This window comes from Ursus arctos, unplaced genomic scaffold (assembly GCF_023065955.2).
Source record: "Ursus arctos isolate Adak ecotype North America unplaced genomic scaffold, UrsArc2.0 scaffold_31, whole genome shotgun sequence".
NCBI classification, from domain to species: domain Eukaryota; kingdom Metazoa; phylum Chordata; class Mammalia; order Carnivora; family Ursidae; genus Ursus; species Ursus arctos.
Window position 1 is genome coordinate 20,769,281 of NW_026622997.1, and position 15,436 is coordinate 20,784,716.

The 15,436-nt window shown below is 44.4% G+C and overlaps 1 protein-coding gene across 1 annotated transcript in view; it reads left to right on the top strand.

The window, feature by feature from the left end:
• The window catches only part of CAP2 (cyclase associated actin cytoskeleton regulatory protein 2), a 131,837-nt gene that overhangs the window by 95,922 nt on the left and 20,479 nt on the right, over positions 1-15,436 (top strand). Inside the window, exons 5-7 of the mRNA XM_026511541.4 lie at positions 226-369; positions 710-795; positions 3,119-3,224. Of these exons, the coding sequence (XP_026367326.1) occupies positions 226-369; positions 710-795; positions 3,119-3,224 (336 nt within the window). The remainder of the gene's footprint in view (positions 1-225; positions 370-709; positions 796-3,118; positions 3,225-15,436) is intronic.

Consider the following 15,436-nt stretch of genomic DNA (forward strand, 5'->3'; position numbering starts at 1 on the left):
TCCGGGCCTCCAAAGGACAGTTTTAATAATGTTAAAAACATGTACAATTTTCGTACTTCTAAGCATGAAAATACGGTATTACCATAACAGCAACAACAACAATCCGTCCTATTCTGAAAGCCCCTGACAGATGACAGGTCCCGAGTACTCCGGCTGAGGCCAACCTGGATAGAGGCCCGAGCTTCTGGTCTGCCCTCAGTAACAGTGCTTGATATTTGCTTGCAGAATGACGTGGCTGCGCTTCTGAAACCAATATCAGAAAAGATTCAGGAAATCCAGACTTTCCGAGAGAGAAACCGGGGGAGTAAAATGTTTAATCATCTCTCGGCTGTCAGCGAAAGCATCCCTGCCCTCGGCTGGATAGCTGTGGTGAGTCCTGTCTGCAGGGACTGGCATCCCGGCCCCTTGTCACTTGTTTGGAGTGTTATGGAGAACTTCTAGCTACCTTCGGGCTCCTTCCTCTGTCTGTGACACTGCAGGGAATTCCTCTCGGGATGAATGCCCCAGATCTTTCTTACCCCGTTTACAGTTCAGGGTTGCGGCTTTGTGTTCTGAGATGTAGGAATGTCCCACCCACCCTTACAGAGCAGAATGTTTGCCTCCGACTTTCACTTAACATTTCCCTGGCTTTTCTTCATCTTTAAGGCATTTTCTTTCTTATCCTATTTCTTTTTCCTTCTATGCTTGGGTGACGGTCCTGTTCTCTCAGTCCCCCAAACCCGGTCCTTACGTCAAGGAGATGAATGATGCTGCCACCTTTTACACTAACAGGGTCTTAAAGGACTACAAGCACAGGTATGTATCTTCCTTTACTAGCCAAATGTTCGGTTGCTTCCTTGTTAGACATTTGTCCCAAAGCTTCATGTAGTTCACTCCTGATTCCTTTCAAAGGCTAGGTTGCGGTCAATGTTAAGGAACTATCCCACCTTTGCAGCTAAAGCAAAGTGGAAAGTGAGGTCAGTTATCCAGATAATGTATGTGCGTTAGAAAATCTGCCTCAGTTCTCTTGTGATGATAAACCCCCTACTTGAGTCTATGTTGCCCCATATGTGTTCCCACGACAGTCGGAGAGCTCTGTGATGGTTCGTGATGGACCGCCCTAGAGGGTCACAACTCTTTACACTGCCCAACACAGAGCTGCTGCGCGAGCAGAGAGAAGAAAAGAGAAATCAGGAAATGAAGCGTAAATGAGCAACAGAAAGGAGATGTGACCATTAACCAGGCCACTGGGAGGAAAACCAGCGAGCACGTTAAGACGAAATACAATTGGGGTGAATAGAGAGAGACATCTATAAAAAGAGCAGTGCAGATGAGTCCAAACCAAGCTGGAGAACTAGCTTAAAAAGACATGACATTCTACAGTACAATTAATAGATCCTAGAGGCACTTAAACTGGTGTTGGAACTGAAAATGGGACCGAATGGAGGGAGACATGCCATCAGTGTCTCTAAACTACTCAAGCGATGGCATAGGATTTCTTCCCCTCTGATAACGTCACGGCTGGCCCTGTAGACAGCTGGCTAAATGTGACGTGGCAAAAATAAGAGCAGTAAAGTTCCGTTCCCTGGGCACGGGGCTCAAGAGTGGATCCCTTGCTGAGCCCTTGGGTGGCAGAAGCAGAAGTGCTCATCAGCCAGCAAATACAGGGGACTCCGCATCTCGTTCAGTGACCCAGGCTGTTCAGTTGGAAAGAAACTTGAGGACCAGGTCATTGACCAATATTACGTATTCAAAATTTGCATAACTATTTCTCTTCTAGGTTATTTTTTGTTTTAACAAACACTGAGTAGATATGAAAGAATACTTATAAAATATATAGAAGATATAATTGCAGCACAAAAAATACTCCTACATCCACCACTCAGTATAAGAAATATGTACCGGTATTTTTTACTGCAAAAAACAGACATGCTCAGCAATTCCGCTCCTAGGTATATTTCCAAAAGAAATGAAACGTGTTCACACAAAAGCTTGTACACAAATTTTGGTAGCAGCATTATTTATAATAGCCAAAAAGTGGAACCAATTCAAATGTTCGTCAACTGCAATAGATAGATAAAATATATATCCACACGATGGTATTGTTATTCAGCCATTAAGAAAATGAAACATTGATACAAGAGCAACACGGATGAACCTTGGAAAGATCCTAAGAGAAAGAAGTCAGATACAAAAAAAAAAAAAAAAAAAACCCACATATTATATTATTCCATTTATATGAAATTCCAGAATAGGCAAATTCATAGAGACATAAAGGAGCTTAGCAATTGTCCGGGGCTGGGGAAGCTTTGAGGAAAATGTGGAGTAACTGCTAACGGATATGAGATTTCTCGTTTGGGGTGATGTAATGTAAATTGACTGGCGATGGTTGCATGACTTTGTTGACCTAATCTATTGGGTTATACACTTCAAGTGCGTGAATTGTGTGGGACGCGAATTATCATCTCGATAAAGCTATTACATTAAAACAAAACAAAAAAAACCCAGCCACAATGCTGAGCTCCCCTCCTAGAGTTCAGTCGTTCTGTGTTCAGGAAACGTGTGTTTGGTTGAGCACCGCGCCCAGTGCCGCAACTGCATGCTGTGTTAGGGACTGGGTGTTCCCTGTTTGTAGGGAGCATTCTCCTTGCAACAGCACCCTCCTTATCACTCGAAAATTCTCTAATTTCATGACACTCACGGCCACATAATTCGATCAGATTATTAGAAAGCCAGCCAAAGGACTTTTCCCCCGAATACCATTCTCCTTTCTGAAAGCATGTTGTGTTTCATTCTGCATCAGAACCAGTACAGAAAGAAATGGTCTCCCTCCACGTTCATCTCCCCGATAGAGAGCGCGTGAGGACACATGGCCCAGATTGCTGGGTCCACTCCCCGTGGTCCTCTCTGCCCCACGCCTGGAGCTCAGGGAGGGCACTTGGCCCCTTAAAGGAGAGACCTGGGTCAGCGGCCTGTCAGGGTCCTTTTCAGAACTGGTTCATGGTGACTGAACTGGAAAGACAGTTGGTCCAGGGTCATCCAGAGCCTTCGTTACTGGATTATCATGTTCCCACCCATCTTTTTCCAATTTTATTTTTGATCCTAACTCTCCTTTCTTCCATCCCCTTTTATAACAAAGCGATTTGCGCCATGTGGACTGGGTGAAGTCGTATTTGAACATTTGGAGTGAGCTGCAGGCATACATCAAGGAACACCACACCACAGGCCTTACTTGGAGCAAAACCGTAAGTATCAAGTGCTCTGCCAGCCAGGGAAAGAAAGGCCGTAGAAATATTCGTTCCCGGTAGCCTAGGAACTTCACACTTAAGGATTTACCTCAAGGAAAGCATACGATAAAATGGGTATGTAGAAACTGTTTATGCAAGCGTCATTTGTCATGGAGCAATCTAGAGATTGCCTGTAGGACATGCAGAAGGAAAATGGCTAAGCTGTCCATGGTAAGAACCCAACGAAACATTCTTCAGCCGTTAAAAGTAACATATATGAGGGACACCTGGCTGGCTCAGTCCGCAGAACTTGTGACTCTTGATCTTGGGGTCCTGTGTTCAAGCCCTGTGTTGGGTGTAGAGATTACTAAAGTAAATAAATATTTAACGTCTAACATATATGATGCCTACATGGAAAATTATTTACCAGCCAGTGTGATAGAGTGCAAAAGGTTTTGAGCAGTAAGATGGCATATATATTAAGAAACTGTGATAAAAATTAAAGGAAACAGGAAGGTTTGAAAATAGTTACAATTTCAAGGAGATAGAATTACTAATAAAAATGTCTTTTTAGATGTTTTAAATTTCTCTTTTGGTGTTCAAGATTTTTCTAACAGTATTTTTGAATACTCGGGCAATCCTAGTGCCTTGAATGGTATCTTAGTCGTAGGATAAAATCCCAGCCTTTGAGATGTTGACCATGGCCTTTGCCCTGCCCTCATCTTCAGCCTGTTCCGTCCTCTCTTCCCACCTCTCACTGCTTCCCAGCACCGCCAAACTACTTGTGGAATCCTGAACACATGCAATGTTTAGGTCAAACCAAATCAGATTGTTGTTGTTTCAAAGTTTGCAGATCTCAGATGGTTTAGCCCTTTTTGCAATGTCCCAAACATATGTCATGCTGTATGACCTTCCCTGGAATGGGTGTTTCTCCTCTGTGCTTCCTTCATATCTTGAATATAGCTTAGTCGTAGGCCTCAGCTCATACCCTTGTCATTTGTATGCGTGTTTTTTGGAGGCTCTCCCGCTCAATTGGAAATTCATCTCTGTCTCCAGCCCCTAACACAGTATCTGGCACGGAGCAAGTACTGAATAAATGGTTTGAACTAAATTGTAAGGTTGGGGAGGGGACGCCTGGGTGGCTCAGTCAGTTAAGCATCTGATTGTTGATTTTGGCTCAGGTCATGATCTCAGGGTCATGAGATCGAGCCCCGAGTGGGGCTCCACACTCAGTGCACAGTCTGCTAGAGATTCTCTCTCTCCTTCTCCCTCTGCCCCTCTCTCACACGCACTCTTTCTCTAAAATAAATAAATAAAATATTTTTTTAAAGTGTGAGGTAGGGGACTCCAAGCTAGACTCTTCCTTGCCCTCTTAAGTCTCTGCACTTGTTATAGAAAGACTTCCCATGGAAACTTCCTTCTGTTAGAAATGAATGTTACCTTTAAATGGTCAAAGTGGATAGTCCAACTGGAGTTAATACTGAGAAAATAAAGTGGCGAATTTGTGAATTCCATTCAGGGGTAGAACTCTCATTCTCCTGGTGGCCATGCTCCATCCAGGTCCTAACCCTCATCCAGAACTTTGATGTCGGTGAGGTCAACTTAATACCAACGCCAAGTTTGTGACTTTTCAAAGGAGTGTGGAACCACTGCCTTTGCTCCTCAACACTTGTATACAAATGTTAACATTGACCCCTATAGACTGGTGCTTCCTCTTATTTTCTGCTTTGCCTATTTTCTCCATAAGCAGAAATGCATAGTTGCAAAGTACAACAAATAAGTTGATTTTTTTTCTTCTGCCTCTGATATTGAGATGAGTTCGTAAACACTTGAAGCCTTTAATATGGAAAGATGTGTAAGGATGCGGTGGGTGTTTGGGTGGATGGATTAGAATTATTTTTCATACACTTCCAGTGAGATGCTGTCTTGTTATAGATGAGTTTGTCATAAAGGGGGATTGTCACGTGTTTGCCGTGTCATAAAGGGGGATTGTCATCTCTAGAGAGTAGTAAACTAAACAGCAAGAGTCCTTTGATGTCTTATTATTATATTCATGGTAGGTAAACGAAAAAGGAAAGAGAACCCATTTGTGGGAAATAATCATGTAGACAAAAGCTAGCCTGTTAGTTTTCTAATGGCACCCATGGAAAAGGAAATTATTTTTAAATAGTTTCAATACCTTTTACCACAATGTATGAAGCAGAGTAATGGTGTTTTGAATATATAAGAATCAAATATTAGTGCATCGAAAACCGGGGATGTACTGTATGGTGACTAACATAATATAATAAAAAATCATGAAAAAAAAAATAAAAAAAGAATCAAATATTAGGGTTGCTCAGTCAGGTAAGCACCCACCTCTTGATTTCGGCTCAGGTCATGATCTCAGGGTCATGAGATTGAGCCCTGTTTCGGCTCCATGCTGGGCGTGGAGCCTGCTTAAGATTCTCTCTCTCCCTCTCCCTTCGCCCCTCCCCACTGTCTGCTCATATAGGCGTGCGTGCGTGCTCTCTCTTTCTCTCCCTCAAAATAACTAACTAAATAAATAAATGAAATGGTAATTGTTATAAAGCAGAGCACCTACTTCACTTCTTTAATGGTAAAGTTTTGGCCAGATATTAAAAGTGAAGAAGGATTATGGTAAGAAAGTGTTGGTTCAGAAAACATCCTATGTGCAAAATCTTTTAACAAGCTTTAAGACATATGTACAGAAATATATTTCCTAATATTTTGGTCCTCTTCTTCTAAGGTTTGGGGTAAAAAATATATATATTACAAGATATATTATGAAAACCATAGATTTTGGAACGCCTGGGTGGCTCAGTCAGTTAAGCATCTGCCTTCGGCTCAGGTCATGATCCCAGGGTCCTGGGATCAAGTCTCACATCGGGCTCCCTGCTCAGTGGGGAGTCTGCTTCTCCCTCTGCTTGTGAGCTCTCTCTCGCTCTCTCTCTCTCTCACAGATAAATAAATCTTAAAAAAAATAGTTTTTAATTTTAAATCTAAATGACTGAAAACTATTTAAAAGATTCCAAAACATACTCCATATCGTAAATCAGACTGATTTCTCTTCACTTACTATGGTCTGTCGACGTAGCAGCAAAATGAACCCTAAACGTCTCTAGCCAGAATCACAGCATTCTTGCAAGGGCTGATAGAATGCTCTGATCCGATGGCCTTGGGGAAGAAAAAGTAAATAGAAATAACTTCGTGTATTTGCCCACTGATCACAACCATGCAAACAGAATGTATTTATAAGAAGATAAGGATCCGAGAGAATGTAGCGCGATGCGGTGTTGGCGTTCACTGATACCACAACGTTCAGAAGGTCGAAGAAACACATTCCTTTTTAAGGGACCCAGTCAGAAAGCTTATGGTGACTTAACATCTCAAGTATTTTGAGTAACCCTTGTGTTTTCTCCATTCTCAAATCAGAGGTTGAGATTTGAGCCCTCTGAGGGCTTGGGGGACCAGCAGCAGGCCGCTCGAGGCTCTGGGCTCCCCGCTTTCGGATGTGATGGCTCCCCCTGAGTTCGTGGTTGGGATGGGATTTGCCAGCTCCTACCTCCTGACATTCGCCCTCAGACCGCAGCTGTGCCAGGCAACTGCAGTTCCCTTCAGTTGTCGGGGCGAAACATCAGACTTGGAAGCTGGCGATTCTTGGGGCCCGAGACTGGAGTGAGGAGGGTCTGTGCACAAGTGTGCGGGCATCGGGGGTGGGGCGGGGGGGCAGCAGCTGTGGGGGTCATCTCTGTAGAACTTCTTGCTACCCTTACTGTGGGAAATGAGATCTTCTCGTTTCTGCAAGCTTTCCTTCACCAGGACAGTGGTCCAGAAGGACACTGCGTCAGAAGTAACTTGCAGTTTTCAGTTTAATTCTTGGCGACCCTTTTACAAGAGTAATTTACACGGTTTCCTCGGCGCTGCGTTCCAAACGCGCTTTGTCGGGTAAATCGCCCTTTGGCAGGATCCCAGTAGAGACACTGTTATTTGTCATCCCTTGCAGTTGGTCAGATTTGTAATACTCGTTGGCAGTTCCTATAGATCAGACAAGAGCCGAACGGCCAAGCCCTCATCATCCGAAATAATGGATTTCTGTGTGTGCACTGGCCAGATCAGCATTCAGGCTGTTACTGTGTTCTGTGTGGCTCTGGCCAGGAAAGGGTCATGAAAAGGATTCCATGAATCGGATAAAATGTGGTGGTTGTCCTAGCTTTCTGGTATTAAACATGTTGACGTCTTTTGGCCCTTTCATGTGTCCTGGGTTGCTTTGGCTTTGGGTGCCGCAAGGGTGTAACGAGTTGTAGAGAGAAATAAAAGTACACGTAAACGACCGTGCGTGAGGTCCTGTGCAACAGGGACGTGACTGCTGTGCGGTACCCGGTTGACAGGCACCTTACCCCCAACACAAGTAAGTTGGGAGTGTTACAGTGATAGGCGAGGTGCGGTTTTATTTTCCTCAAAGCAGAACATTTTCTCATCGCTCCCTTTTCTGGGGGCAGATCTTTCCCTTCGGCCTCTTTCTCGGGGTAAAGAGCAAATGTCCGTTGACAAAGCAGAAGCGTAACAGTTCTCTGTGAGCAAATTAAAACTCAGCCGGAGGGTATTCTGGCTTATAAATAATGTAGGCGCTGTCGCGTGTCATTAAATATGTATGTCTTGTAAGTTTGCCTGTCTTCTGGCCTCTCTGGCTCCCTCTTGATTTTTGCAGAAGGAAACTGTTCTCAATCTTCTGTATCAGTATTTTCATTTAGAACTTGTACCAAACCTGGGCCTCAGGTTTATTGATCAGATGGCGTGTCGCTTGTCTGGGTCAAAAAATTCCTTGATCTCGTCCACAGGGCTATGGCCCATGGAGAGTGGCTCGCTCCAGTCTACCTGACCACAGCTGTGTTCCGTCGACTTAATTGCTCCTGGCTTTTCAGCTCCCTTTTGGGGCTTTGGGTAACCAATTACTTTTGTTCTCCTATGGAAAAGATCCAGACTGCTCAGAGAGTTAGGAGTATCATTGACTAACAAAGTCGTTCCAAATGCACAGATAATGAAGTAAGCTTGGAATTGGCTTTGAACAGCCTGAAAGAAACTAGTAATTAAACAAACATAGCTTAAGCACCTACCATGCGCCAGGTTCTGGGCAAGGTGCCGGGAATGCAGAAATGGATATAAGACGCAGTCGACACCGTTCCTGTCTGCTGAAACTCAGATTCTTGCTAAAGAACATATAAACAAATACAGCGTGATACCACGGTATCACGCTAGGAGTAAACATGAAGCACGGTGCTCGCACGGAATGTGGGGGGAGCACGCAATCCTGCAGCGCAGTGTGGCTCCTGGGCCAGCAGCAATCTGGGAAATTGCTCGAAATGCAGGATCCAGGCCCCACCTCAGACCTTCTCAAATCAGAACCTGCCTTTTAACAAGATTTTCCCAAGTGGCTTATATGCATGTTAAGGTTTGAAAAACACTGCTCTAGGATATTCGAGTTGGACCCAAAGAGTCCAACTTGAGGGAGGCTCGGGGGAGATCTTTAATTTTTACTCTTTCATTTATTTAGCAATTCATTTACTTAAGAGCCGTGTATTGGCTACCTACCAGGTACGAGGCACACACCAGACTTTCTATTTACACTACAGTGTCTGCCATCAAGTGACAGGTTCTGATTATGATGCGAAAATAAATAACAATAATACAAGGCTCTGTTGGAAACTAAACCTTGCTAATTAAGCTTCCTGGGTGGGCGGAATGGGCAACAAAGGGGCTGATGTTTGATTTGGGTCGTGAAGGATGAATAGGAGTTCGTAGAGCCCTAGGTAGACAGTAAAGGAAAGGGCAGTTCTTAGCTAGGAATTCAGTGCATGCCCCTAGGATACGAACAAAATACTTCGAGAGAAAAGCTGTGGGGACGCCTGGGTGGTTCAGTCAGTTAAGCATCTGCCTTTGGCTCAGGTCATGATCCCGGGATCCTGGGATTGAGCCCCACATCGGGCTCCTTGCTCAGCAGGGAGCCTGCTTCTCCCCCTGCCTGCCGCTCCCCCTGCTTGTGCTGTCTTTGTCTCTGACAAATAAATGAATAAAATCTTTAAAAAAGAGAGAGAGAGAGAAGCTGTGAATTTTGCAAAGCTGAACGTAGCAAGAGTTGAGGCCAGAAAGGCAGACCGGGGCCAGGTGGTGAAATCTGTCTGCATGTCTTACCCTAACAAGATGGGTCCATATGGGGTATGCAGGGTTTTTTCCTTCACCATAGGTTTTTGAGCAAAAAGCAAGCACACCATAGATGGTGATTTAGGAATTGTGCAAGATAGCAAGATAGACGGGAAAGAGAGGAGATTGGAGGTCCTGATCCATGTGGGGAGGCTTTCATGGATGGCTGGAGCTGGGGCGATTACTATGTGACCTGGAGGGTGGAGGTGGAAATGCAAAGAAAGAGATGGAGTGGACACCAAGTTGAGGACAGAGCTGAGAGAGAGAGAGAGAGAGAGGGAGGGAGCTCAAACCTAAACACCAAGTGTCCAATCTGGAAATCTGGGAGAGTCTTGGCAACATCAGTACAGACAGGGAAATCCGCAGGAGGAGCCGGTGGAGGGGCAAGACAACCTTGAAAGGGGCCTTCACCATGCCTTGTTTGGGGTGCAGGTGAGGCGCTCTGCATGGAGAAGTGTAGCAGGCAGGTAAAGTCGCTAAGAGGAAGGCCTACAGACCATAGTTAAATGGACACAGAGACCAAAATAAAGAGGACATGGTAGAAGAAAAAATCCTGGGGGGCAGTGTTGTCTGGGGAATGGAGTCAATCAGTCACGGAGACAGGAGAGGAGGAGGAGAAAACCAGAGAGTCCAGGGTCTCCAAACTCAAAGGAGGACGGGCTGGCTGCCACTATCCGCTGTGACAACGTCAGAAGGGTAAGGACTGGGAGAAGGCCGCCATCATCCACCGTATTGGTGGTCTTTATTTTATGATTTTATTGAAGTGGAGTTGACACACAGGACTCTGTTGGTTTTGGGTGTACGACACCGTGATGATTCAGTGTTTACGTACATTACGAAGTGATCACCGCCATGTCCAGTGACCACCTGCCACCACACAGAGTTATGACGTTATTGACCATGTTCCCTACGCTGTGCTTTTCATTCCCAAGACTGACTTGCTTTCTCATTGGAAGCCTGTACCTCCTGGTTCCCTTCACCCTTCCCTCGTTCTGTTCATCTCACGCCCACACCCATCAGGTTGTTCTCTGTATGTCTGTTTATTTATTTATTTATTTATTTATTCCTTTTTCTTTGTATTTATGAGTCTGTTTCTGCTGTTTGGTTTGTTCATTTGCTTTGTTTTTTAGATTCCGCCTGTAAGTGAACTCACATGTATTTGTCTCTCTCTGCCTGGCTTATTTCCTTTAGTTTAATACCGTCTAGGACCATCCATGTCGTCACAAATGGCAAGCTCTCGTTTTTCTTTTTTATGGCTCAGTAATATTCTTGTGCGTGTGTGTGTGTGTGTGTGTGTGTGTGTGTGTGTTTACCACACCTGCCTCATCCGTTCATCTACCCGTGGACACTCAGGTTGCTTCCGTATCTTGGTTGCTGTAAGAATGCTGCGGTGAATCAGTGACCTCTAGAAAGCAGCTTCGGGGCGCGGGGGGAAGGCGAGGTTAGAGGCAGATGCAGCTTTATAGGAGGAGGGAGTATGACTGACTTTGTGTAATAATCTCTTGATCATTTACAGACCAGGTGTCTGATTTGGTGAGTTACTGCTTATCCCTTTGATTTCTGCCTTTTGAAGCTGGCGGATTATCTGAAGATTTTATTTGTACTTGAGCTGTATCTTCGGTAGGATAAGTGTAGGTCAAAAATAAACATCTACCGGGGCGCCTGGGTGGCTCGTCAGTGAAGCGTCGATTCTTGATCTTAGCTCAGGTCTTGATCTCATGGTGGTGCGTTCGAGCCCCATATTGCTCTCCGCACTGGTCATGGAGCCTACTGAAATAAAAAAATAAAACAAATAAATATCTACAATTTCATACACAATAGTTTAGAATTGGCTGCACTATGACACTCTAAGTGTTTCATATTTAAAAGTGTTTATCTCATAAATATATTTGAGTTTTATTGGTGGTTGATAAAAATATATAATTGTTTTGTAGTTTTTTAATTTTTCTCTTCCTAAATCAAGAGCAGTAGCTTTTAAAAGTGCCAACCTTAATGATGAAGATTATTTTAGGGGATGCCTGAGTGGCTCAGTCAGCTAAGCATCTGCTTTCAGTTCAGGTCATGATCCCGGGGTTCTGGGATTGAGCCCCACATCGGGCTCCCTGCTCAGCTCTCCCACTGCCCCTCCCCCTGCTTATGCTTACTCTCTCTCTCAAATGAATAAATAAATCTTTTTTTTTTTTTAAAAAGGTTATGTTATTTATTAGTACTTTTTTCTAACCAAGAACTTTGAACTCTCTTAACCTGAGGGCCAGCAAGTTAATACACCTTCCTAATTTATTTAAACCATCACTTTGGGAATATTTTAATTAAGGCGTGTGCATTTAAAATTCTTTCCTGTGTAACGTTGAAGGCAGTGGTGTAACTGGCGATGTCCTGTTCCCCACCCTCTCCTCCAGCTCCTCTTAGGAAAATCAGAAGGTGGCGGTTTAGGCAGGGGTGTTCCCCAGAACAGGGTGGTGGGGGGGGTGCCCAAACAGGAGGAGACGTTGAGCGAGCGTGGCTGTCAGTCCAGCCCAGAGCTGAGTCATGCTGGGCACCCCTGGGTTCTCACTCATCACCGAGGAGCCACGCCTCTGGGTCGAAGCTCAGCCCTCATCGATCCCCAAGGACTTGCTGGCTTCCTGAGACCAGGCCCTCTATTAATCACTGCCATGGTTGAATGGCTTTGTCCAGCTCCCTGCCCTTCCTGCCCCCAGTGAGAAAGGGCAAGGACAGATACAGCCTTCCTTCAGCCCATCCTTTTCAGGGTATTAAATGGTAGCAAATCCTCCTTCTTTTAAAAGTGAATCTTATCTTTTTGAATGGCCAAAAGCCATTGAGACCCTCTTTGGAGAGGGATTAATTCAAGTAATACTATTTTTAATCAAAAGGAACAGAGGATAGAGGCATGGGTGATTACTTGGTTTGTATGTTTTTACAAATATCTGAAGGCAATCTTCAGAGATAGTTTTGAGCAAAGATAGTTTGTTTAAACAAATGTGTCACATCAGAAGGTAATGCCTAGAGGGGCGCCTGGGTGACTCAGTGGGTTAAGCGTCTGACTCTTGGTTTCAGCTCAGGTCATGGTGGGATCAAGCCCCACGTCTGCCTCCTCGCTGACATGGAATCTGCTTCAGATTCTCATTCCTTCCCCCTCCACTCCTCCCCCTGCTCGCTCTCTCTCTCTCTCACTTGCTGTTTCTTAAATAAGTAAAATCTTTTTAAAAGGGGGGGAGGTAATATCTAGAAAGACATTACTCACGTGAATCTGTAAGTTCTTCCGTGATGCTAACACTTCAGTTGCAATTATTTGTTGTATTGACAAGGCTCATGTCCCCTGCTCCTGGAACCCCCTTCCTCTTGCGTCCTTGTGCCAAATCCAATCCATCCAGCCTTCAAAGCCTATTTCAAATGGCCTTCTCCCCAAAAACCTCTCCCGTCTCCTCTGCTTATTTCCATGCCCTGCCCCAAGCTGGAAGTTCTCCTCCCCCCGCCCCCGCAACAGAACCTCCATAGCACCCCTTAAAATTTCTGCCTTATAAAGCAGCTACTTATTCCCCTCAGTAACTATTTATGAAGCACCTTCCTGGCACTGGGCCACAGTACCGGGGACATCAAGATGAGAAATAAGTGGCTCTCCACGGCTCAGCTCATGACCAAATCCGAATGCACCGATGGAGAACTACGATATAACATGAGCTGTTCTAGGAAGGGGGTTCCGCAGGTCCTTGCAACAGAGAAACAGGAAATCCATGCTCAGGAGAGACGACCTACAGAAGGGAAGAGACCTTCGAGGTGAGCCTTGAAGGATAGACAAGGGTCTTCCAGATTGTAAACTGGGGAAGAGCCTTCCAAACAAAGGCCCAGCCTGAGCAAAGACACGAAGGCCAAGAGCCGAGAGAGCCTGTTGTCTGGGAACACAGAAGTGTCTTCTCTCTCTCCCGGGGCTGGGAGCTCATAAAAGCAGGGCTCTTTCCCCATTCTGCCTGGAATCCGCAGCAGGGACTGGTGTGGGACCTTAAACACCATGCCCAGTGGCATTTGCGAAATTGAACACATTAATTTGTAAGCACAGTTCTTTGGGATGAAATTCCCAGCATGTTATTCCATTAGCTACAGATTGTGTTCATTGTTCAAGACCCGCACAAATAATATCTCTTTACTTCTTCTCTCGGAGGGTGGTAACAGAAACGGACAATGCATTTTATTACAGGCAGCGGAATATTGGTCACAAACGCCTCTCCTGCACCTGTCCCTGGCCACCTGCTCGCCACTAATTCCCAGCTGGTATAAACTCAGTAAATGCACGCTAATGTTAGACGAAGCCAGAAGGGTTTCTTAGGAAGGGAAGGGAGGAAGGTGCAGGCTGTGTTCTGCAGGTAAGACAAACCCCGCATGGAATGTAGCAAATGTAGCACAGAACCCCTCGCAGACCACGGTCGGGGTTCATCTCTGATGCAAACTGAGCTCCCCACAGACCCTTTCCCCGACCTGAGCACCAATTAAACTTCCCTGTGAATTTTGAAGCCTGCAGTTGAGACAAAAGTTACTCTCCGTGTGTTTCTACTGTAAAGCTCTGGAGATGCTAATGTTTCTATGTTTTTTTTAATCTTTCTTAAGTAAGTAATATGTATAACATGGAGCCAAATGTAAAGCATCTTTGTAACAACTCTTACTTCCCTCAAACCCTCACCACCACCTCTGTCATTTACCAGGTATGGATAATTTAAGAAATGCGATCATTTCATGAAGACCCTAACATCTGAAAGAAAAGCAAACCCTTTAATTCGGGGACAGTTCAGACCTAGGATTTTCTGGCCAAATGAAGTCGTTGGCCAGATAATTCAAGCCACATGTGGCTCTTGGTCTTCCTATAACTATTGGCTATCTATAGTTTGCCTCCTTGATGGATATACTCCGCTATCTTTAACTCTGGAAAATTTTCCCATGGAAAATTTATCTTTCCTTTTTTTTTTTTTTTTTTTTAATGAGAAATTACATTTTCAAGCTGCCAGTGCTGGCAAACAAGAAGAAAAGACAATCTGGAAATCCCAGATTTGTTCCAGATAGCAGTAGCAAAGCAAGGGCAAACTAATAATTAAGGCTACTTATCAAGACAATTTATGCAAAATAGCTGGATCACTTGAGCAAATTAGATTGTGCTCAATAGATCCTTCTAGAATCTGCTGCTCTGAAGGCTTGGTCTGCTTTCACCAAGCATTTCTACTTGGCACATGTAAAACAGAAATCATCACCTAGGTTTTTTGAAGGGCCACATCCGGATATATAAGTTAGGAGAAGACAGGCATAAAAACCATAAGTTACTGGTTTCCACAAACTCATACACACTGTGCGTCTTATGCCCAGGCTGTGTTCCCACCCAACGCTGTTATTCCTTCTTTGAAGGGACTTTGTTGTTCTGTCTCTTCATCTACTGCATAGCTCACATCCCAGGAGGTCATCAAAGGAATGACGAGAGATCACGTGAGGTTGGAAGGATGGGCAAGATGGAAACCGTCAGAAGTCATTGACAAAACCATGAGGTGTAGTTTCATGCCCCTTCCTCTTGTACTTCTTGAGATGAGGGTGTGTGGAATCTTGCCTCTGAAGAAAAGTGATCAAAATGGGCCCCACATTTCCTTCATGATCGGGGGACCATCTTTGTACTTCAAACCTAAAATCCAAGGAGTGTTCTGTTACCAAAGATGAAATAGGAAATAGTCCCTAAATTGACTTTTTAAAAATTGTTAATAAACATGTGCTTAAAATATTATACAGCACTTCATTGTAGTATTTTTAACTGTTTTCTTGGAAGGGCCCCCAGAAACTTTGTTTTCATTGGCAGAAGAAGCCTCAAAATTATAGGAAGTGATAAAAATAAGAAAATAGAGGCGAAAGTCATAATTCCCTTTGGCTTCTACTTATGTTGTATGGGGTGATCATCTGTTAGTTTATGTGCAATCTTTTTTCTTGATTATAGTTGTCTGCCAATAAAAGCGTGGTATAAATATGAAAGTAAAATTCACAAGCCCTTATAGAAATTGACG